Here is a 23,513-nt window from a genome sequence, read left to right as displayed (position 1 = left end):
GACCCACTACCCTAGAAAGAATTTTCCAGTTTCTATCTCCATATATAGAGGACAAATTGGGCAGCAGATTATTCTAAGAAGCTACATCATTTTAATTTAAGCAGGTAAAAATAGATTGTCTCTGGCTCATAATACTGTGAAGAAAACACCTCTAAAGCTCCCAACAGGCACTAGGCTAGACTCAGTTTAAGAGTGAAAAAGTACATCTTTGTTTATCTGCAAAATAAAGATATCATGGTAAATTGAACATGGTTATGATACTCAAAGTAAAACAGCCAGCAGCAGAAGAGGAAGTTCGAAAAAAATTTATCAAAGTTAACTATTTGCAGCCTCAGATTCAGTTCCTTGTGGGCATTCACAATGTATACAAGAAACACAATAGAATCAATGAAAGACCGCACCCAACAAGACGGACAACAAACTATGCAAATACAAGAAGAAAAAAAAAACGATTACAAATAAGCAATAAATATCGAGAACTTGAGATGAAGAGTCCTTGAATGTTATTTCATAGGTTGTGGGAACACTTCAGTGTTGGGCTGAGCGAAGTTGAGTGAAATTTTCTCTTCTGGTTCAAGAGCCTGATGGCTGAGGGGTAAAAACTGTTCCCGATCTAAGTACTCTTGTCAGCTAATGCCGATGCTTAGAACAGCACTTATTGCGGAGTTAATATTCTACTAATTCATCTAGACCCATCATCCAGACTAGAAACTTTGAGAAATAGAACAGCAGTTTAATTAGATTTGTTCTTATCGGGGGAGCCCTCAACATCGGGAACAATCCCTCTCTTACTGCTACCATCGGGGAGGAGCTACAGGAGCCTGAAGACACACACGCAATGTTTTAGGAACACCTTCTTCTCCTTTGCCTCAGATTTCTGAATGGTCCATGAACCCATGGACACTACCTCACTAGTCCTCTTTGGCACTATTGATTTATTTGTAATATACAGTCATTTTTTTATGTCTTGCACTAGACTGCTGACAAAAAAAACAGCAAATTTCACTACATACAAGACCAATGAAGCAGTGGAGGCTACCTCAGTAAATATATTTAAGACAAGGCTTGAAAGATTTTTGCATAGTTGGGGAATTAAGGGTCATGTGGAAAAGGCAGGTAGGTGGAGATGAGTCCATGGCCAGATCAGCCATGATCTTATTGAATGGCAGAGCAGGCTCGACGGGCCAGATAGCTGACTCCTGCTCCTATCTCGTATGTTCTTAAACATCAGTGATAATATCACTGTTACAGAACCTGCGACCCCAGTTAAATTCCGCCACTGTCTGTACGGAGTTTGTCTGTTCTCCCCATGCCCATGTGAATCTCCTCTGGGTGCTCTAGTTTCCCCCACATTCAATAGATGTACTGGTTAGTAGGTTCATTGGTCACACTGGAGTAATTGGGTGTGGGCTCACTGGCCCAGAAGGGTCTGCTACAGGATGTTATCCCTAATAATCAAATAAACCTTGTTTCTGATCAACTCTGGTATGGATGAAGAGTCTGATTCCAGTTGTACCTTCTAATCAATGACCCTTCCCATCTGTACACTGTAATAGGTACTTTATCTCCCTCATCAGCAAGAAAACATTCTCTGGTAGCCTCTAAGCCAGCGGTCCCCAACCACCGGGCCGCGGACCGATGCCGGGCCGCAAAGCATTCACTACCGGGCCGCGAGGAAACGATATGATTTGGCGATAGGAGTCAGCTGCACCTTTCCTCATTCCCTGTCACCCCCACTGTTGAGCCATTACGCACGCGAGGTCATTACCCTCGCGTCATCCATGTCAGCGCGGGAAGGAGATCAACTCCTCCAGTTTGCAAATGACGGCGGGCTGAAAAGTATGTTTGACATAACATCTCTGCCGGCATTATGGATCAAAGTCAAGGCTGAATATCCTGAGATAGCCACGAAAGCACTGAAAACGTTGCTATCTCTGCAGTGATTAGAACGAAAACTAAATTGCGGAATAGACTGGACATAAGGAACCCCGTTCGACTATCGCTGTCTCCCACCACCCCTCGATGGCACCGTCTTGTTGCAGGAAAACAAGCCCAGGGCTCCCACTGATTCAGCGATATTGGTGCGTTGCAATGATTTTATATGTTCATACGGGGAAAATATGTGCTGTGTGTTTAATATCCAAATGTTACTTAAAATATTATGCTATTTACTTATATAACCATATAACAATTACAGCACGGAAACAGGCGATCTCGGCCCTTCTAGTCCGTGCCAAACGCTACTATCACCTAATCCCACCGACCTACACTCAGCCCATAACCCTCCATTCCTTTCCTGTCCATATACCTATCCAATTTTTCTTTAAATAATAATATCGAACCTGCCTCTACCACTTCTATTGGAAGTTCGTGCCACACTTACTTCAAGCTCCCCTGATAATTGACTTATCTCTATATTCAAGCGAGGAAAATATGCGCTGTGTTTAATATTAAATTCGTTAGATAAACCCTTTTAGAAATGAAATTGAGTACATTAGTCACTTATCACCTGTATTCCGGTCGTGATTAACACCTCCCCCCCGCCCCGAACAGAATCGCTAAAATCAATTTTAGCGATTCTGTTCGGGGGGGGGAGAGAGGGGAAGCGGCACGTACGCGCGTGCGCACACAGGTGCCCGCGCAAGGCTTCATGGTCATTGTAGTCTTACCCTGGATAAACGTATTTGACAGCTACTCTCGTCCGTTGGCAACCCTACCCTCCCCCCCACCCCACCCCCGGTCGGCCGGTCCGCAAGAATATTGTCAATATTAAACCGGTTCGCAATGCAAAAAAGGTTGGGGACCCCTGACCTAGTGGAACTTGTTCTCACTCTCAATAATTTCTCCTTTGGCTCATCCCACTTCCTTCAAACAAAAAGGGTAGCTATGGGCACTCGCATGGCTCCCAGCTATGCCTGCCTGTTTGTCAGCTACGTGGAACGTCTGTGTTCCAAGCCTACACTGGTGACCGTCTCGCACTTTTCCTCAGCTACTTCGACGACTGCCTTGGTGCTGCTTCCTGCTCCAGTGTGGAGCTCGTCCACTTCATCAACTTTATCTCCAACTTCCACCCTGCCGTCAAACTCACCTGGTCCATTCCCGACACCTCCCGTCCCTTTCTCAATCTCACTGTCTCTATTTCTGGATACAGCCTATCCACTGATGTCTATTACAAACGCACGGATTCTCACAGCTACCTAGACCACACCTCGTCTCACCCCACTACTTGTAGAGACGCATTCCCTTTCCTGAATTCCTCCGTCTCTGCCACATCTGCTCTCAGGATAAAGCTTTTCATTCTAGAATGAAGGAGATGTCCTCCTTTTTCAACGAAAGGGTCTTCCCTTCCTCCATCATCAACGCTGCCCTCAACCACATCTCTTCCATTTAACACACATCTGCTCTTACCCCATCCTCCCACCACCCTGCCAGGGATAGGGTTTCTCTTATCCTCACCTACCACCCCGCCAGCCTCCATATACGGCACATAATTCTCCGAAACTTCCGCCACCAAGCACATCTTCCCCCCCCCCGCCACTTTTAGCTTTCCACAGGGATCTCTCTCTATGCAACTCCCTTGTCCATTCGTCCCGCCCCACTGATCTCCCTCCTGGCACTTATCCTTGCAAACCTAACAAGTACTACGCCTGCCCCTACACCTCACCCCTCACTACCATCCAGGGCCCTAATCAGTCTTTCCAGGTGAGGTGACATTTCACCTGTGAGTCTGTTGGGGTCATTTACTGCATTTGGTACTCCCAGTGGGGCCTCCTGTACATCTGTGAGACCTGACGTAGATTGGGAGACCGCTTCGCTGAGCACCTACTCTCTGTCTGTCAGAACAAGCAGGATCTTCAAGTGGCCAGCCATTTTAATTCCACTTCCCATTCCGATATGTCCATCCTGTCATGATGAGGCCACACTTAGGTAGGAAGAACAACACCTTATATTCTGTTTGGGTAGCCTCCAACCTGATGGCATGAACATTGATTTCTCAAACATCTGGTAATGTCCCCCAACTCCACCACACCTTCTCCATTTCCCATCTTCTTTTCCCTCTCTCACGTCATCTCATCAATCAACTTCCCAGCTCCTTACCTCATCCCTCCCCCTCCAGGTTTCACCTATCACCTGGTATTTCTCTCTTCCGCGCCACCCCCCCCCCATCTTTTAAATCTACTCCTCAGCATTTTTTCTCCCATCCTGCCGAAGGGTTTTGGCCCGAAACATCAAGGGTACTTTTTTCCATAGATGCTGCCTGGCCTGTTGAGTTCCTCCAGCATTTTGTGTGTGTTTTTCTTAATTTTGACAGACACTGTGAAACCCTCTCAATCCACCCACATTCTCAGGCAGTATAGATTATGATTTATTGCGGTTCAGCCAGTACATATATCAGTAGATGAGCTTAGACTGAAGGACCAGATGATGATGAGTTAACAATTCTTTGGTATTTTAGAATGCCTTGGTATTTGAAGGTTTGGGAAGGAGTTACTGGCTATCTACCTAATTTATTTTGATGTTATTTGGTAATTTAGTTTGCGAGGGTCTCAACTAAGGACAACAACCGTTTGCATTGTTAGGGATTATTCTGGAATTATAGGATTATGAATTTATGAAATTAACTAACATAAGAACCAGTCTTCAGGAAGTAAAACCTGTTCAGCTTCAACTGAATCTTTAGAGCTATTAAAACTGACCATTAGCTGGGACCGATTAAACTGTGCAGGAGAGACGAGAGTAATGATCATACTAATGGGTTGTTGCTGAAAACTTCAGGATGAGATTGGAAAGGTTAAGTGACCATCTCCTTTTTTAGCACATTGCAATAGGCATATTGCTGTCACTTAACATGCTGGTTAGTTGTATATTCAGGAAGCCAGCTCTTAATATTGTAACAAAAGAAGCATATTTCGGCTATCAAGAGTTTGTACTTGAAAGGTTTCAGACCAGCCACCAGTATTGAATATTCAAAACAGATGGGAAGTAAATATGTATGTAATTCTGTAAAGTTACCTGACAACACTCGAAATGTCAAAGTGGGTGATTATATCCATTGTGACTATAGTTAAAGATTCATTGCCTTTGTTTTTTAAGAAAATAAAACAGTATCAGGAGTGGAGAACTGAACTGTGTGGCTCACTTTAGTCAATATAAACATGAATGTATTGAGTGCCTTTCAAATTCAGCTTAGAGTTTATCATCTGACTGTACATATATACAACCAAACGAAACAACGTTCTTCCAGACCACAGTGCATCCACAAAACATATATCACACACCATCAATGTTATTAAAAAATATAATTTAAAATGCACGCAGGGCACATCTCAGTTAACAGCAAACATCTCACTGTTCTAGTGATGAACTTCAGTGGTGACATGGTATTCATTAGTCTCACAGCCAGAGGGAAGAAGCTGCTACCCAGTCTATTAGTCCTAGTCCTGATGCTCTTGTACATCCTTCCTTACAGTAGAGGGTGAAAGAGGTTGTGGAATGGGTGGTAGGGATCCTGAACAATGCTTTGGGCCCTTCATCTGCAACACTGCTGGTAAATGTCACAAATAGGGTAGTGAACTGTCCAAGAGGCTTTGGTTACACATGGTGAAGAAATGCCCCACATCCTTACCCAGAGACAGACAAAATCTTAGTCAGAGGAGAGAATCTTAAAGGAGAATAGAAGAGAGAGGCTAAGAAATTTAAGGAAAGAATTTGCAGTTACAATAGGGCATTTTAAGAGATTCCTAGACAGGTATAGGGAACTTAGAAAAATAGAGGGTTATGCAGTCGGCAGTTTCTAGGGTAGGTTTCTGTGGGCCACAGGGCCTGTAATGTGCTGTAGATTTCTATGTTCTATGTTCAGGGTCCAAGACCCTTTAAACTTAGAGTATAGCTTTCAGAAGTAAAGTGAAGACATGTTCCAGAGAGCAGAAATGAAGTAATGGTAACTCTGAGGGATGTCGAGCTGGAGGAAGTTATAGAGTTAGGGATGAGCAATGCCCTGAAGGGATATGATTACAATACAATGGTACTTCGGCAGCATTAACCAGTTGATAAATAAGGGTGAAGGGTCAAAAGTGATTGGATTGCCTCAAGTTTAAGGTGAGTAGACAAGACAGCAGAGAAATAATCACATCAAAAGTTTACAAAAGGAGAGATAAACACTGTAATTGGGCTTTTCTAGAGGCCAGTCAAAAATGCCACTTTGATTGAAAATGTGTTCTGAAGCTTACATTAGTGATGAACATGACATCAAGGCTCAACACATACTTTTGCCATTGACAGTAGTAATGTTGGTGGCGAGGGAACGGAGTTGTATTGATCTGGATGGAGTTCATTTGTGATAACCCCTCGACATAATCAATTACTATGGCCAACGTTCAAGGTACAGAATTGATTGGCCACAGAGGTGAAGTACCACAACTGCCTGGCAGTTAGGGAACTGTACCCAGCAAGCAATCAGTCTTCAGAACACATGGGAGAAATTTAGCGGGATATCCCTGTAGGTAAACTGAATCAGTGGTTTGTTCCTTGGTTGATCCATGCCCAGGTAAACGTCTGATGTGCAGATATACTGAACCCCGGCTGATGAAGGCAGGTATACCATACTCCTCCTTCACTTGAGTTACTGCTTTCAAGGAGCTGTGGATTTTCACCTGACATCGTTGCTCCAGGGGTCCTTCCACGTGTGCACAATATACTTGCCTCTTATATTTGACCTCCCAGCATGGGCAGCGTCATAGAGTATGCTTCACAGCAGTGGTCCCCAACCTCCAGGCTGCGAAGCATGCAGGGGTGCAGCAGTAGCCAGAGCGCACCCAGCACATCTTAAATATGTGCTGGGTGTGCTCTGGCTACCGCTGCACCCCTGCATGATTGGTGGCCCGGAGGTTGAGGACCACTGCTTCACAGCACCCGTTATAAGATCAAGTTTTGATTCCCATCGCTGTCTGCAAGGATTGTGAATGTTCTCCCTGTAACCCTATGGGCTTCTTTCAGGTGCTCCATTTTCCTTTCATATTCCAAAGATGTAGAGGTTAAGCTTAATGAATTGTAGGCATGTTATATTGGTGCAGGAAGTGTGGCCACATCCTCAGGCTTCTCAGCACGATCCTCACTGAGATGATTTGATGCAAACAACACATTTCACTGATGTTTCAATGTACATGTGACAGATAGCGTTCATCCTTAAAAAAACTTTAAAGCTCAACACCTCACACCTGTCGGGATTAAATTCTACATCATTACTCAGCTCAAACTTTCCACCTGGTCCATAACCTGCTGTATGCTTTGATGATCTTCCTCACAATCTACAACTCTACCAATTTTCGTTACAAGCTTATCAAACCACCTATCTTTTCAATTAATTTTAAATACATAACAAAGAAATGTATATTAATTAGAGTAAAGTCCTGCAACAAATATTGTTTTTTCCCCACGTGTGAAGTGCCAAGGATCCTAAATCATCTCTGACTCATGATTTTCAGGAATCATGAACAATCTCTCCCCAGAAGTAGCAGGGATCACCGAGCCATTCCTTGGGACAGTTCCCAGCATTTGAACTCTTCAGCCGGACTGCGTCAGGGAACCAGACCATCTCCTGGGACAATTTCTTGGATCCTGAACCATCTCCCGTACCAGAGCTGGAGATAGCGAACTATCTTCCCAGGCAAGGCCAGTGATCCTGAATCATCCCATCTGGCAATGCCAGGCATCCTGAGACATTCCCCAAAACATTCTACCCTACAGCCACTGCATAAAGGTCCTATCAGTTTAAGTCATGGTAAAAACCTTGTAGCCAATCCAGTTCAGTCACTGCTGCAAGAGAAAAACAGTAGAGATGCCGACTTCACAGTGACAGAGGTTACAATGGGATATTGATAGGATGCAAAACTGGGCTGAGAAGTGGCAGATGGAGTTCAACCCAGATAAGTGTGAGGTGGTTCATTTTGGTAGGTCAAATACAGTCTAGTAATAATGGTAAGACTCTTAGCTTACATAAAACTGGTTAAACTAGTTCAGTTATCCAAATACCTATGTCATAATGCTACTTATTGACTACAGCTCAGCATTTAACACCATCATTCCTAAAGTCCTGATTAAAAAGCTACTGCTAGGCTTCTGTACCTCCCTCTGCAACTGGATCCTCAACTTCTTAATCAGAAGACCACAATCTGTGCAGACTGGAAATAACCATATAACCATATAACAATTACAGCACGGAAACAGGCCATCTCGGCCCTTCTAGTCCATGCCAAACTCTTACTCTCACCTAGACCCACCGACCTGCACTCAGCCCATAACCCTCCATTCCTTTCCTGTCTATATAGTTGTCCAATTTAACTTTAAACAACAACATCAAACCTGCCTCAAACACTTCTGCTGGAAGCTCGTTCCACACAGCTACCACTCTCTGAGTAAAGAAGTTCTCCCTCATGTTACCCATAAACTTTTGCCCTTTAACTCTCAACTCATGGAATCTTCCCCCACTCTCAATGGAAAAAGCCTATCCGCGTCAACTCGATCTATCCCCCTCATAATTTTAAATACCTCCCTCAAGTCCTCCCTCAACCTTCTACGTTCCAAAGAATAAAGACCCAACTTGTTCAACCTTTCTCTGTAACTTAAGTGATGAAACCCAGGTAACATTCTAGTAAATCTTCTCTGTACTCTCTCTATTTTGTTGACATATTTCCTATAATTCGGTGACCAAAACAGTAACATCTCCACATCGCTGACAATCAACACTGGTGCTCCACAGGGGAGTGTGCTTAGCCCACTGCTCTAATCTCTCTGCACCCATGACTGTGTGACTAGGCATAGCTCAAACAGCATCTATAAGTTTGCTGATGACACAGCCATTGTTGGCAGAATTTCAGATGGTGGTGAGAGGGAGCACCGGAGCAAGATATACCAGTCAGTTGAGTGGTATCGCAGCAACTACTTTGCACTCAAGATTACAGAGCTGATTGTGGGCTTCAGGAAGAGTAAGATGAGGGAACACAAGCCAATCCTTGTAGAGGGATCAGAAGTGGAGAGAGTGTGCAATTTCAAGTTCCTGGGTGCCAATATCTCTGAGGACCTAACCTGGATGCAACATATTGATGCAGCTACAAAGGAAAGCAGGCAGCTAAACTTCATTAGGAGTTTGAGAAACACACATAAAAGTTGCTGGTGAACGCAGCAGGCCAGGCAGCATTTCTAGGAAGAGGTGCAGTCTCGGCCTGAAACGTTGACTGCACCTCTTCCTAGAGATGTTGCCTGGCCTGCTGCGTTCACCAGCAACTTTTATGTGTGTTGCTTGAATTTCCAGCATCTGCAGAATTCCTGTTGTTAGGAGTTTGAGATTTGGTTTCTCAACTACAGCACTCAAAAACCTCTACAAATGTACAGCTGCTTCACCCTCTGGTATGGGGGGGAAGGGGCTACAACACAAGATTGAAATAAGTTTCAGAAACTTGTAAAATGAGTCAACTTTATCATGAGTACCAGCCTCCACAGTGTCCAAAATATCATCAAGGAGCGGTGCCATTGGAAAGCGGCGTCCATCGTTAAGGATTCCCACCACTCAGAACATGCTCTCTTCACAGTGTTACCCTCAGGAAGGAGGTACAGAAGCCTGAAGGCACACACTCAGTGATTCAGGAACAGCCTCTCCCTCTCTGCCATCTATTTTCTAAATGGATATTGAACCCATGGAACACACTCAAAATGCTGGAGGGACTCGGTAGGCCAGGCCCAAAATGTCGACTGTACTTGTTTCCATAGATACTGCCCGGCCTGCTGATTTCTTCCAGCATTTTGTGTTTGTGTCACTTGGATTTCCAGCATCTGCAGATTTTTTCTTGTTTGATATTGAAACCATGAATTCTACCTCACTACTTTTTTATTTGTTATTTTGCTCTATTTATTTTAACTTAATATATACAAGTTAAAATATTAACATGTTTATATTTAACGTAACTAATTTTTCTCTCTATATTTATCACCATTTCATTATACTGCTGCCGTAAAGTTACAAATTTCATGACATATGCCAGTGACATTAAATCTGATTCTGATTGAAAATTGTGTGTGTGCTCAGTTATTCATTTATTGAGAAACAGAGCTGAATAGGCCCTTCGAGGCCAGCAACCCCCGATTTAAGCCTAACCTAATCTCTGGACAATTAAAACTAACCTACTAACTGGTATGTCTTTGGAAACCAAAGCACCCGGAGGAAACCCACACATTCCACAGGGAGAACATACAGACTCCTTTCAGGTGATGCCGGAATTGAACTCCGAACTCCAACGCCCCGAGCTGTGATAACATTGGACTAAACGCTGTGCTACCGATGCTTTGCTGCCGGGCGAGATGGACTGAAACAGCAAGGTGTCAGGACTGGAGGCGGGCATCTAACCAGTTCTGCTCTGTGACTTTTTACTCTGCTCTCCTTGGCGCTGAGGCTGAGGCAGTGTCATGCCATGCCACGCCACGGCTGCTCTGGGCTTCGTGGCAATTTGCCTCTGTGTGATAGACTGAGAATGAGACCACGAGCCTACTCCGGCTGCCCCGGCTTCGGCTTTATGGACTCCATTTTGTTCCCAATTGCTAAGGCTTTCTTTATCGTTTGCATGATTTGATTTGATTTTTTTCTCTGTCTGTGAATTGGGTGTTGGCCTTTTTTTAAATTGGGTTCTTTTGGGTTTTTTGCTTTGTGGCTGCCTGTAAGCAGACAAATCTCAAGGTTGTATAATTTATACATACTTTGATAATAAAATGTACTTTGAACTGGCATATGTTTCACGGCAGCAACAAGGCTGCCTGTGTAGCTTTTTATATATAATTAAAAAAACTATAAATTACAATGATATTTATTCTGTATATATATATGTTGCAGAAAGAAAGCAACAAATATATATGTAACCCTCAGGTTCTGCCGGCTGTGTAAGTCTAGGGAAGACAATCTCTGGCCCCACCAAACGTGTGAGATTGAGGTGCAAAACCTCCTCTCTGTGTGGATGTTGTGTGATCTGTAACCGTTACAATTCAATACCACGAAATGACAGACAGTACCCCATATGCAATTAAACAATTTAGCTTTATGATTCTTAATTTAACTGAGGGTTACTAAAGTAAAACAAAAAGAAAAGGGCCCATTTTAGTGAAACAGTCTAATGTGCATAAGTTGGAGCTCACGATTTCCCTTCCACTAGCCTTCCATCGATTTCCCCGGGCTTCATCGACTCCTGGCCCCACCACTCCATCCAACTCCTTTCCGGTGTCTACAACTTTCGCCAAACAAAAGAACCCAAATCACCTCGGTCTCAGACACACAAGACAAAACACTCCCTTCACTGGACGGCGCACATTACAAAGCCCCCGTTATCTCTAGCCGTAACCCAAACACTGCTACTGCAGAGACACCATTACAGTAGCAGTGCTTCTACAGAAAGACCACTACATTAGCAGTGAAACCTTTCCCAGGGTGTCAGATATAAATAAGAATAGTGAGGCAGTGTGCATGAGTTCATTGTCCATTCGGAAATCTAATGGCAGAGGGGAAGAAGCTGTTTCTAAAATGCTGAGTGTGTGTCTTCAGGCTCCTATACCTCCTGGATGGTAGCTGTAAAAACAGGGCATGTCCTGACTAATGGAGTTTCTTAATGATGGATGGTGCCTTTTTGAGGCATTGCCTTTTGAAGATGTTCTTCATACTGGGGAGGCTAGTGCCCATGATGGAGCTGGCTGAGTGTGAAAATTTCTGTAGCTCATTTTTTGATCCTGTGCAGTGCCCACTGTGTCCCCATCCCCATACCAGACAGTGAAGCAGCCAGTTAGAATGGTCTTATTGGACATCTGTAGAAATTTGTGGATGTCTTTGGTGGCATACCAAATCTCCTTGAACTCCTAATTAAACATAGCTCTATTGTGCCTCCTTTGTAACTGTATCAATATGTTGGGCCCAGAATAGATCTTCAGAGATGTTGACACCCAGCAACTTGAAACTGGTCACCCTTTCCACTGCTGATCCTTTGATATGTGTTCCCTTGACCAGCGGTCTCCAACCACCAGGCCGCAAAGCATGTGCGACCAGGCCGCAAGGAAGCGATATGATTTGGCGCTATGAGTCGACTGCACCTTTCCTCATTCCCTGTCATGCACTGTTGAGCCATTACGCACGCGAGGTCATTACCCGCGTGTCATCCATCTCAGCGCGGGAAGGAGATCAACTCCTTGAGTCGGCTGAACAGTATGTTTGACATAACATCTCTGCCGGCATTCTGGATCAAAGTCAAGGCTAAATATCCTGAGATAGCCACGAAAGCACTGAAAACGTTGCTTCCATTTCTATTGGGCTTAATATAACCTCCCAATAAATACCTACCGTTTTGCTTGGGGTTCATCTCCAACACGCAGAAAGAAATTTTACTAAGACTCCTAGATGCTGCAATAATGCCATATAAACAGTCATACCTTTTATTACAAAAGTCTATTTACTAACAAAACACTATTCATTAAGGCATCATAACTATTGAGTTTCAAATAAAATATTAATATCTACAATATACACTCAAGCCCCTGAGGGCCTACCATTCCTAGAAATCCCATATTATGTCCATAAAGACCACGTGCTCTTGGGACATCTGGGAATGGATAGAAACCAGGAAGAGGGACAGACGTTCAGCCCTCAACTGCCTGCCACCTGGACTTGTGATTTCCCCAGCTTGGCTAGGGCTAGGAGCAAGCCGACCAGGAAAACGCCTGAGTGAGCAACCCCCTCTCTGCACTGGGTGACTGTAATTGGTCATGTCTTGCCCTTCTGCTTACACCACAGATGTGAAGAGGTCTGCAACCCAGAAGTTCCTAATGGGAGATAATTACCGACTTAAGTTTCTGCAGATGCAGAGCAACACACAAAATGTATTTCGGGCCAAGACCCTTTGTGGGTCTAAAGCGTCATCTGTTTATTCCCTTCCAAGATGCTGGCTGACCTGAGTTCCTCCAACATCTTGTGTGGGTTGTTGGAAAACAATCACCTTTTAAGTTTTTTTTCTTATGTTGGGCTGTCAAAATAGCAATGTGACACTTGCTTTTCCATTGTTACGTACCCCGTAACTGGGTTGCCAAACCAGCAGAAATGGATCACTCAGTTGGAGTCTGGAGTACTAGAACTAAGAAAGTTTTATTAAAGAAACAAGCGACACAGTAATCGAAAGGATAATAAATGCAACAGTTCAGTGATGATAAACACACATGTGCACAGAATTAAGATAACAGCATCAATCAAGCTCTATCGTTGTCTAGGGGTAAATGACCAAATTTCAAAGTGACTCAAAGTTCAGTCCAGTTTAGTAGTTCAGTTCGCAGTAATCGTTGCCATGGCGATGGACAACGTGGGGGGAGAGAGAGAGGGAACAGGAACAACTGATCATTCAGACACGGCTTCACTCACAAACTGGCGATATGGCTCACAAGCAACTTTTTGGCGGGTCCTTGGTGATGTCACCTTAGGTCACCGACTGTGACCCCTCCTCCAGATGCGGTCGATCCTCTGCAGTGAACCCGGCACCCAGGCAAGGGCGGACACACACTGGGTTCCCGCTGATCGTACCTTTCCACCCTGGCCATTGTCTGATACTTCCCACCGACTCGTGAGAGGTGTACCGCTTCCAGGGTCTCGTTACCTCGGGTGGCGTGTGTCCTGCCTTAGCGAACCGGTCCCTTTTTATCCCCCTGCTGGGGTATCGCCTGTCCATCACTTCAAACAGTTCAAGGTTCAAAGGGGGGAGCCGCTCCAGACAGCTCTCTCTCCCACGTCCCTTCATTACACATCTCCAGATGCTGCTCCATTGTTCCTTATCTCTCCTTCCCCTGAGGGCAGGTGGCAGACCACATGCTGATGTCACTGATGCTAACCCAGGCCAGCAAACATCTTAATTTTATGTGTATTCTCGTCACACCATACATTGCTCTGGAACATCGTCCAGAAGGTGGCTCATTTCAGATTTAGTTTCAATTTCAAATCCTCTGGATGCCAAGTATCATTGAGTCTGTTAATCCATGCAAGTAAATCGTGTGTTTTCTTTTTTTTGGAATAATCTTATGGAATTCCTGTAGCTTTTCTGGTTCACCATGCAAATAGAAATGATTGGATTACCTTTTCACATTCATGTGGCTTGAAACTTTTTTTTCTAGAACGGAGAAACTCCTCTAGATATTGCAACAAAATTAAAGCTTCCAAAAATGTTAGCTGTGCTGCGGAAGGAGGCCTGAAGTTTTCTGGAATCAATGGTTGTATGTAGCAAATCAATGAGTTATGTACGTTTTGAAATGAGTCGGCAATCTGATTTTATTTATTTAATACATACACTCTTCTGTTTAGTTTGACAAAGAGGTGATGTATGTTCCCATTCCCAGATTCATGAACATAAACTTGGCTGGCATTTTACTGCAGTCTTGAGGGAGTGGTGCTGACTTCTTAGAAAAGATACTAAACACCCCCTCGGGTAGAAAAAGATCCTAGGGAACTATGTTTAAAAAAAATGAATTTTATCATTCATTTATTCAATTGCTGCATATGAACAACCTGTAGAAAAACAGTATTTTGACTTCAAAGTATTTCAGTGGTCATACGAGTCTTGGGGATAGGAAAAGTGCTAAACAGCTGAGGGATCTTTCAGCATGTCTCCTGGTTTATTCCAGTGTAAATTCTGACTTTGTAACATGTCCAGTTCTTTTCCACCTGCAATAGGAACACATCATTTTCTGTCATGCAGAGCCAAGACTGAAGATGATTCAAATTTGACATGTCTATCAAGTCTACCCTGGATACTAGTAAATCCCTTAATGGGGTATATTGAAGCAAAAATGTAGTTAATGGCTTTAGTTTCACTGCAATCAATTGTTATGGCAAGACTGCACAATTAAGGATGTGAGTAATTAATTTCCAATTGCTGTTTACAAATTGGACACGGTATATTACCCTTTCAACTGACAGTCTCATACAAGCTTTGAACTCCCAAAATTTTGTTTTTCTGAAGGTGTACCACTTTCCTAGTACACCTTTGCCAGAAAACAGCCTGTCCCAATCCATACTTGTCAGATTATTTCTGATACAATCAAAGCTGACCTTTCTTCAGTTTAGAATCTCAACCCACAGACCAGACCTACCTCTGAGCATATGTTCTTCGAAACTAACGGCACTGTGGTCACTGGATGCAAAGTGTTTCTCCTCTCAATCTTCTGTCACCTGATTCTTGGCTTCATTCTCTTGCCACTTAACCCTAACCTGCCCTGACACGTAGAACTCGGCCTGAAGGAGAGAGAGCGCAAATAATATTGTGATACTGGTGAGATGGTGGCAATTGAGAAGTATGCCATGTGCAGATTGAAGGCCAGAGAGATTATGGGATGTGTGAAAGAAGTTTGTAAACATTGTACCTACAATGGTGTCAACCTCTCAGTTGGCTTCAAGAACTGCAATAGATTTATTGGTACATGAATAGTGTACTGCATCAAGAAGCATGTGAAGCCGCCAGTGCAGCTGGTGGGAGATGGGATTTAACAATGTATTCAGTAATCTAAATGTGTGTAACATGATTGAATGCATTGTACTCCTTTATGTCTGTCGTTCATGTATACTACTATAGCTGGGAGTTCAGCATGTATTTGTAGTCTGCAATAGTGACATAAATGAGCAGGGAGCAAAAGTTGGTATCATTCAGCGTCAAAAACAATGGATACCTGTTAGCTGTGTATCCTCATTCCTGGGCTATTCTCAAGAGCATTGGGATTTAGCCCTGTTTTACCCTCTGCCTTGCCTTTCCCACTGACTGCTCCCAGCTTTTCTCTACAACTTCCCAGTTTTCTTGCTCTCTGCTGAATGCTTTGTGCTACTATGGAAACACAAACTTGTCACAATCAGAAATATTCAGCATGTCTCTGACTTTGGTATCAATGGGATTTGTATCAGCCTTCAGACTCACTGCTCCACAGTTACACACGTCACATGAAATTCAATGATCACGGCTGAAATCTCCCTGCAGTGTTAGACAATCAATTTGCTATTAGAATATTAAACTATGTATATACAGATGTGAATTTTTGAACAAATGTGTTCCTATATTGATTTTACTTTCTTCAATTAAAGAAAGAACAGACATGTTTACATTACGCTATAAGGAGAAGATTCACTTTTCTGGACTATCTGTTAATCATCATCTTGATGCCTGTCTTGCTCCTGGGCTACATTATAATGGTAAGTACTAGGGGTGCTTTTTCATCAAGCTATAATTGGTGATTCCATTATTTTAAAATGCATGATTTTCAATCAAAGGTGCGTATAGTTGACCTGTCCAACCTCCAATATGTTTTTCATTGTGAAGATGCATAGTTCACCACTCTGTAGCACGGCACCTTTTATTACTTCTATTATTATCAAGATGATTTTTTTGGAAGTGGGGCGAGCGCAGTAAGGAAATGACCAGTCTGTGTATCTCATAAAATGAGGAATGAAGGAAATGACTAGTTGTGATAATGGATACAAATGCTGATTTAAACTGGGGGAGTTCGAAGGAATGATGCAAATCTATATGGAATGAAAACAGGAGGAAGGAACAATGGATCTAATTGTGTCTTTATTCAGCACTTGATAATTTGAGTTTGTTGTGGATTACCTTGAAATGAGTAGCATATCAACTGTACACAGTGCTATAGAAATCTCTGAAACTGTATCAACCAAAGTTACATTGGTTCAGAATTTTTGTATCTGATCCAGCAGTGGGGAGGGAAATGCAGCTGCTACCTAGTTGATTGGATCACTGAAAACCATATCTGGAAGCACCGATAGTGGTCAACATCCCAGATTCACTTGCTGAATTCTCCTCATTGAGTGTCAAGTAATTTGCACAGCCGCTTTGTTTTATAATGCCTGGTTTTCTAGTATTTGTGCCCCTTGTGTTGGAATGAATCGATGCATTACATGTCCCAAGCCTTCAGTGACTTTTGAGCAAAATCTGCATGGAACTTCTATTCAGAGAATCAAAGATCAACTTCACATCAGCGGGCCGTTTCTTTAACATTTTTTGTGTCTTTTTTTTTAACGAAGCTGAGTTGCTAGCTTAATGCTCAACCCCGCACGAATATAAAGTGTGCAAGGAGCCGGCAAGATTTGAACCCAGAATCCGATGCGGATGCCTCTACACCACCGATCGGCATCAACTTTATTAACTATCTACATTTACATGTGTTAGAAATTTGCTGTGGTGTGTTGGTCAGCATATGCCATGCAACATTCAAGAATAAATGTATAAAAATAAAGAATTGTATATTTTAAAACTAATAATGGTAAAGGCTAAAGTACAGATATGGAATGAGATGTACTTAAATACATATATTTACAATGTAAACAACATTATATAAGTAGTTTTAAAGCATCTACAGTGTAGTGTTGAGGGGTTGTAAATAGAGGGGCTGGGGGGGAGCTAACTAGAATTGTTGATCCGATAAACTGCCTGGGGGAAGAAACATTTGAGATGACATGAAGTTTTTCTTTGAATAGCCTTAAAACTTTCCTGAAGGAAAATGGCATTAAGTTCTCAAATTTTGGCTGGACTTCCCTTTCTTGCTGCACAAACCCCATTAGATGTCAATGTACTCCATTCACTTGGTCACTGCACAAATACCCAAGAAGCAGGAAAGAGGGTATCTTAATCTTTGTAATCTTCTCATACTGGGAGGATAAAATAGTGAACACGAGCTTCTGCAGATGCTGGAAATCCAGAATGAAAAGCACAAATTGCTGGAGGAACGCAACAGATCAGGCAGCATCATTGGAAGGGAATAAGCATGCAATGTTTCAGGCTGAGAATCTTCAGCAGGACTAATCTTGTGGGTCAGAAAAATCTCAGGTGATAATACAGATCAAACAGGAGGTGCCAACAATCGAAAATGGATAGATAGATAGATCTACTTTATTAATCCCGAGGGAAATTTGGTTTCGTTACAGCCGCACCAACCAAGAATAGAGCGTAAATATAGCAATACAAAAAACCCCAACAATCAAACACCAAAATGCAAACTATGCCAGTTGGAAAATAAGTCCAGGACCAGTCTATAGGCTCAGGGTGTCTGACCCTCCACGGGAGGAGCTGCACATTCAATGGCCACAGGCAGGAACGACCTCCCGTGCCGCCAAGTGTTGTATCACGGTGGAATGTGGCCGAAGTCCAACAGTAAAAAGTTCAATATCCAGTCTGCAAACACGTTTCACGATCGTAATATACCCCGGATTGCACCGTCTGTTGTTAGCCAGAACAGTAAGCACCCAACTCCTTTACGCTTACCGCTCTCAGTGCACTTCCAGTCAGCCGGAACGGTATTACCCACCAAACTCCTCTTCTCCAAAAGTCTCTGTTGTCTCGACCCGGTCCTCTTTCCTCAGCTTTGTGATCCCCCTCTGTGTGTTTTCCTCCGGATTTCAGCAGGAGTGTCCGCCGCTCTGTTCGCTAAGCCGGCCCGCATTTGCTGGGTCGTGGAATACACAATGCAACCTTGCTTCTGTCCCGCGTGTTGGGATGTAACCATTTCCAGCTCTAAAGAAAACCCAAATAAAACTCTCTCTACCAGCATGTTAGAGAGGGTGCAGCTTCGACGTGTTACCGTGAGAAAAAAATACAAAAATTAACGTAAATTAAAAAGTAAGAAGAAGAAAGTAAGAATAGATCAAAACGGCTGTACCAGGCTGCACGCACGACTGGCGCATGCGCACTAAATCACCTAGCGTATGCGAAGGAGCCGGGATTGGTAGAATATTGATATATTGGAAAGGCTGATGATCAATCTAATTATTAGAGATTGTACATGTTTTACATGATTGGTTTTATTCAGCAGCTTTAAACACAAATACTGTCGAGCATTCAGTGCTTGAGGGACAGGGACAGCGTGGAACTCATGGCTAAGGGCTTGTAGAGGAGGTTGCTATTGAAGCTCTCGAAGGGAATGGGAGATGAAGCAGTTTAAGGAGACAGTTTGGTACAGCAGGGTCTTGGAACATGAGACCAGTGGGTTGTGGGGGTGGGGAGAGAACGGCGGGGGGGGAACTTGGCTCGTAAAGTGACCACAATTGGAGGAGAATGGAGAGATCTAGGGGGTCGTAAGTTGGGTGAAAATGCCAACCAGCTATAAACCTCATTAACAATGCCGTGTACATATGTGATTTCTTTAAAAGAGAACATAAATTTTCCTATGTTTTACCGTGTGGATCTTTTTAAGTGGGATACCATCTTTCTCCAGTACTCTGTAATCTGCTGTATTTCTTCATAGTGTCCCACACAGTAAAACATATAGGAAAAGTTGTATCTGAAGCTGGTACCCGGGTTTGAATGTCACCACATGTTCCACTAGTACAATATGTGGGTTCACTATTGCTGAAACACGTTCTCGCTGTTTTCTTTGCTTTATAATCATGACTAAGGCAGAAAATTGTTGACTCATCTTGATTAGAGATGGTAAGTAAACACTTAGGTCTTGCATATAGATGGAGACGTAAAAATTATACAGATGACTATTTGCTTAATTTTTCTGCACAGGAATCAAAGAAGAGTCGTAATGAGACATTGATCAAGTTACTGTTGAGTGCTAAAGTGGATGTAAATGCAACAGACAATGTAAGGAGCAGTATATCTGAATTTACAAATACATTTTGTTCATTACATGAAATTGAATTGATTAAACAGGTGGACTTTATAGAATTGTACACCATAGACCTTGTAGCCCAGTTCCTCATACTGGCCCTTGAAAGATTGTCCAGCCACTTGGACTATAGTCTTGAAACTGTTTTCCCTTCTAATGCAACTTTTTTCTAATAAACTTTTCCTCTGGCTTCCAGCTGGGAGTAGTTGGCTTGTACCTGGCTGGTAGCCCGTGAAGAGTTTATTTGTCACGTATGCTGGGAAAGCACTAGATCTCTCAACTGTTTTCTGTTAGTGGACATTGCATGCAGATTATTACCTTTTGTGCTGATTACAGAACCACAGCACAGAACTGGGAAGAGTTGTAATTGATGCATGAAGTATAAATTAATCTGAATCTTGCTGTCACATTAGGAATCTGAGATATTAATAATACCTATGGAAACATTGCCTCTACCCTGTCTGCAGGATGGGCAACTCCACTCTTTTGATACTCTGCTTGTTCCTCCACCAAAGTCACCACCTTTCACCTTCAGCCTGTCTGGTGCTAAACCACTCACCTGTGCTTATTTTGCCTCCAGACACCACTTTCTCTTTTGCTTTCTTAAAATTCTTCAGTAATACTTACGGATATCTTCCAAATCTTTGCTTCCCAGTTTCTACCTTGGACCTGTGCTCTGCTCCACCCAACTGGCTCCTGTCTGTCTGCTGTACTGTCCCATAGCACTTGTATGTATTTTCTAAAGTTTGCATGTGTGTGTATATGTATTTTATTTATTTAGCCTTGTTTAATTCTCTTTACAGAAAGGTAATTCGGCTCTTCATTATGCATGCCAAATGAAAAATAAGAGTATTGTCTCCATTCTCATTAAAGCAAATGCGGATGTATCCATTGCCAATAAGGTAAATATGTGACAATGCCAATGTGTTGCCTGTGCTACCACTGAATTCTGATATTAGATCCAAATGATTTTCTTGTTTATATTTTAATTTGGAGGACACAGGCCAGAGTTGGGAGACCTGTCATTTCCTTCCTCACCACACCATTCTGTTCTCCTCCAATGGCTGTTGGCTGTTCCTTCTACATGGGAGTAAAGAAATATTTGAGGCTTGCATTCAGATTATTGAGTTTTGAGTAACATGTTAATTAGGCCATCAATGTCAATCAGGGAAGCCAATCGCCTCTCTCCCCTCCAATATAATTTATCAGGAACTTCCAAGCAATTGATGAACCTGTCAATCTAGATCGTCAGTGATGTGCCATTTTACAATCAAAATTGCACAACATGAAAAATGGGCTATTTTGATCCGCTTGTGATTCCTATGTATGCTAATCCTGTTTTCCCACATTAGGAAAATTGTAGAGAAAGGCAGGCCCATGTGCTTGTCCATAGAATGGACAGTGAGCATACAGTATTGAGTACAGTATGAAAATTCATTTAAAGTGTTAACTGGTGACTTGCATGTGCAATGTACAGTAGATTTGCAAATGTCCTGATGTCAACTTTGAAGTACTGTCAGGAGTGCTCTGCATTAAATATGGTTGCACATTTGGGCTAACTGACTACTAATAGCCTCTTGGGACACTGGCTGTAAGGTCAATTGTGTCAGGCATTAGAACTTCTAAATATGAAATTGAGATGAGGCAGAATTGCTATTACTATCTAGTTGGCTGTCAACAGACATTTCAATGGAACCTTGTCACCTATTAGCCAGTACTTGAATGTTGCCCCTGCATGCATCCTCTAATCAGTTGCTAATGAAATTAAACACGTACAAAGGAAGATCACCGAAGCAGCTGAAGATGGTTCATCTCCACCCTGAGGCATTTTTAAATTGTATTGGGCTAAAAATTACCTCCCAGTAAATACCTACCTTTTGTTCATCTCCAATTGGCAGAAAGAAGTTTTAGCAAGACTCTTAGATGTTGCATTAATGTCATATAAGCAGTCATACCTTTTATTACAAAAGTGTATTTACTAACAAAACACTATTCATTAAGGCATCGTAATTATTTAGTTTCAAATAAAATATTAATATCTACAATACCTCAAGCCCCTAAGGGCCTACCGTTCCCAGAAATCCCACATTATGCCCATAAAGAACACGTGATATAGGGACATCTGGGAATGGACAGAAACCAGGAAGAGGGACAGACATTCAGCCCTCAACTGCCTGCCACCTGGACCTGTGATTTCCCCAGCTTGGCTAGGGCTAGGAGCAAGCTGACCAGGAAAATGCCTGAGTGAGCAACCCCCTCTCTGCACTGGGTGACTGTAATTGGTCATGTCTTGCCCTTCTGCTTACACCAGAGATGTGAAGAGGTCTGCAACCCAGAAGTCCCTAATGGGAAATAATTACCGACTTAAGTTTCTGCAGATGCAGAGCAACACACAAAATGTATTTCGGGCCAAGACCCTTCGTCGGTCTAAAGCGTCAACTGTTTATTCCCTTCCATAGGTGCTGGCTGACCTGAGTTCCTCCAACATTTTGTGTGGGTTGTTGGAAAACAATTGCCTCTTTAGTTCTTTTTCTTATGTTGGGCTGTCAAAATAGCAATGTGCCACTTGCTTTTCCAAACATTGCTCTGGAACATCTTCCAGAAGGTGGCTCACTTCAGATTTAGTTTCAATTCCAAATCCTCTGGACGCCAAGTGTCATTGAGTCTGTTAATCGTGGAAGTAAATCATGTGTTTTCTTTTTTTTTTTGGAATAATCTTATGGAATTACCTGTAGCTTTTCTGATTCACCATGCAAATAGAAATGATTGGATTATCTTTTCACATTCATGTGGCTTGAAACTTTTTTTTCTAGAATGGAGAAACTCCTCTGGATATAGCAACAAAATTGAAGATTCCAATAATTTTCGCTGTGCTGTGGAAGGAGGCCTGAAGTTTTCTGGAATCAATGGTTGTATGTAGCAAATAAATGAGTTTTGTACATTTTGAAATGAGTCGGGAATCTGATTTTATTTATTTAACACATACACTCTTCTGTTTAGTTTGACCAAGTGGAGATGTATGGTCCCATTCCCAGATTCATGAACATAAACATGGCTGGCATTTTACTGCAGTCCTGAGGGAGTGGTGCTGACTTCTTAGAAAAGATACTAAACACCCCCTCAGGTAGAAAAAGATCCTAGGGAACTATTTTTAAAAAATGAATTATATCATTCATTTATTCAATTGCTGCATATGAACAACCTGCAGAAAAACAGTATTTTGACTTAAGTATTTCAGTGGTCATACGAGTCTTGGGGATAGGAAAAGTGCTAAACAGCTGAGGGATCTTTCAGCATGTCTCCTGGTTTATTCCAGTGTAAATTCTGACTTTGTTACATGTCCAGTTCTTTTCCACCTGCAATAGGAACACATCATTTTCTGTCATGCAGAGCCAAGACTGAAGATGATCCAAATTTGACATGTCTATCAAGTCTACCCTGGATACTAGTAAATCCCTTAATGGGGTATATTAGTTAATGGCTTTAGTTTCACTGCAATCAATTGTTATGGTAAGACTGCACAATGAAGGATGTGAATAATTAATTTCCAATTGCTGTTTACAAATTGGATACAGTGTATTACCCTTTCAACTGCAGGTTTACCAGGAATCAAGGAAAATTATCATTATATTTTAAAGCCACAGTGTGGTTTTGAGTACTGCCTGTGCAAGGGGTAGTGTGCTATCTTCCTAGTGAATCGTCAAGCACCACAAATGGGGCCTGTTGAGATGTGCAGAAACAGGAATTTAACTCTGTTTTGATTAAAAAGTAAATGCAAAAATGGCAAGGCCCTTTGGTTTCTGCTGTTGGTCATCATTGCTGACTTTACTAACCCCATC

The 23,513-nt window shown here is 42.5% G+C and overlaps 1 protein-coding gene across 1 annotated transcript; it reads left to right on the top strand.

Annotated features, from left to right (window-relative positions):
- The first annotated feature begins 1,902 nt into the window (after positions 1–1,902).
- On the top strand, positions 1,903–22,589 carry LOC134358710 (ankyrin repeat domain-containing protein 22-like). Its single transcript, XM_063071166.1, has 5 exons — positions 1,903–2,081; positions 16,133–16,240; positions 19,572–19,649; positions 20,478–20,576; positions 22,488–22,589. Exons 2-5 carry the CDS (start codon positions 16,208–16,210, stop codon positions 22,563–22,565), a joined length of 288 nt encoding a protein of 95 aa, XP_062927236.1. The 5' UTR covers positions 1,903–2,081; positions 16,133–16,207; the 3' UTR covers positions 22,566–22,589.
- Positions 22,590–23,513: the final 924 nt, after the last annotated feature.

The sequence above is a fragment of the Mobula hypostoma genome, chromosome 19 (assembly GCF_963921235.1).
Source record: "Mobula hypostoma chromosome 19, sMobHyp1.1, whole genome shotgun sequence".
In the NCBI taxonomy this organism is placed as follows: Eukaryota; Metazoa; Chordata; class Chondrichthyes; order Myliobatiformes; family Myliobatidae; genus Mobula; species Mobula hypostoma.
The sequence above is the reverse complement of the archived record's forward strand: the minus strand, read 5'-3'. Positions and strand labels throughout refer to the sequence as shown.

Excerpts from the sequence above, each read along its gene's own strand:
- LOC134358710 (XM_063071166.1), top strand. The coding sequence starts at position 16,208 with ATGCCTGTCTTGCTCCTGGGCTACATTATAATG. Across the intron at positions 16,241-19,571 it reads TCCTGGGCTACATTATAATG|GAATCAAAGAAGAGTCGTAA; the intron begins GTAAGTACTAGG and ends TTTTCTGCACAG. Across the intron at positions 20,577-22,487 it reads ATGTATCCATTGCCAATAAG|AATGGAGAAACTCCTCTGGA; the intron begins GTAAATATGTGA and ends TTTTTTTTCTAG.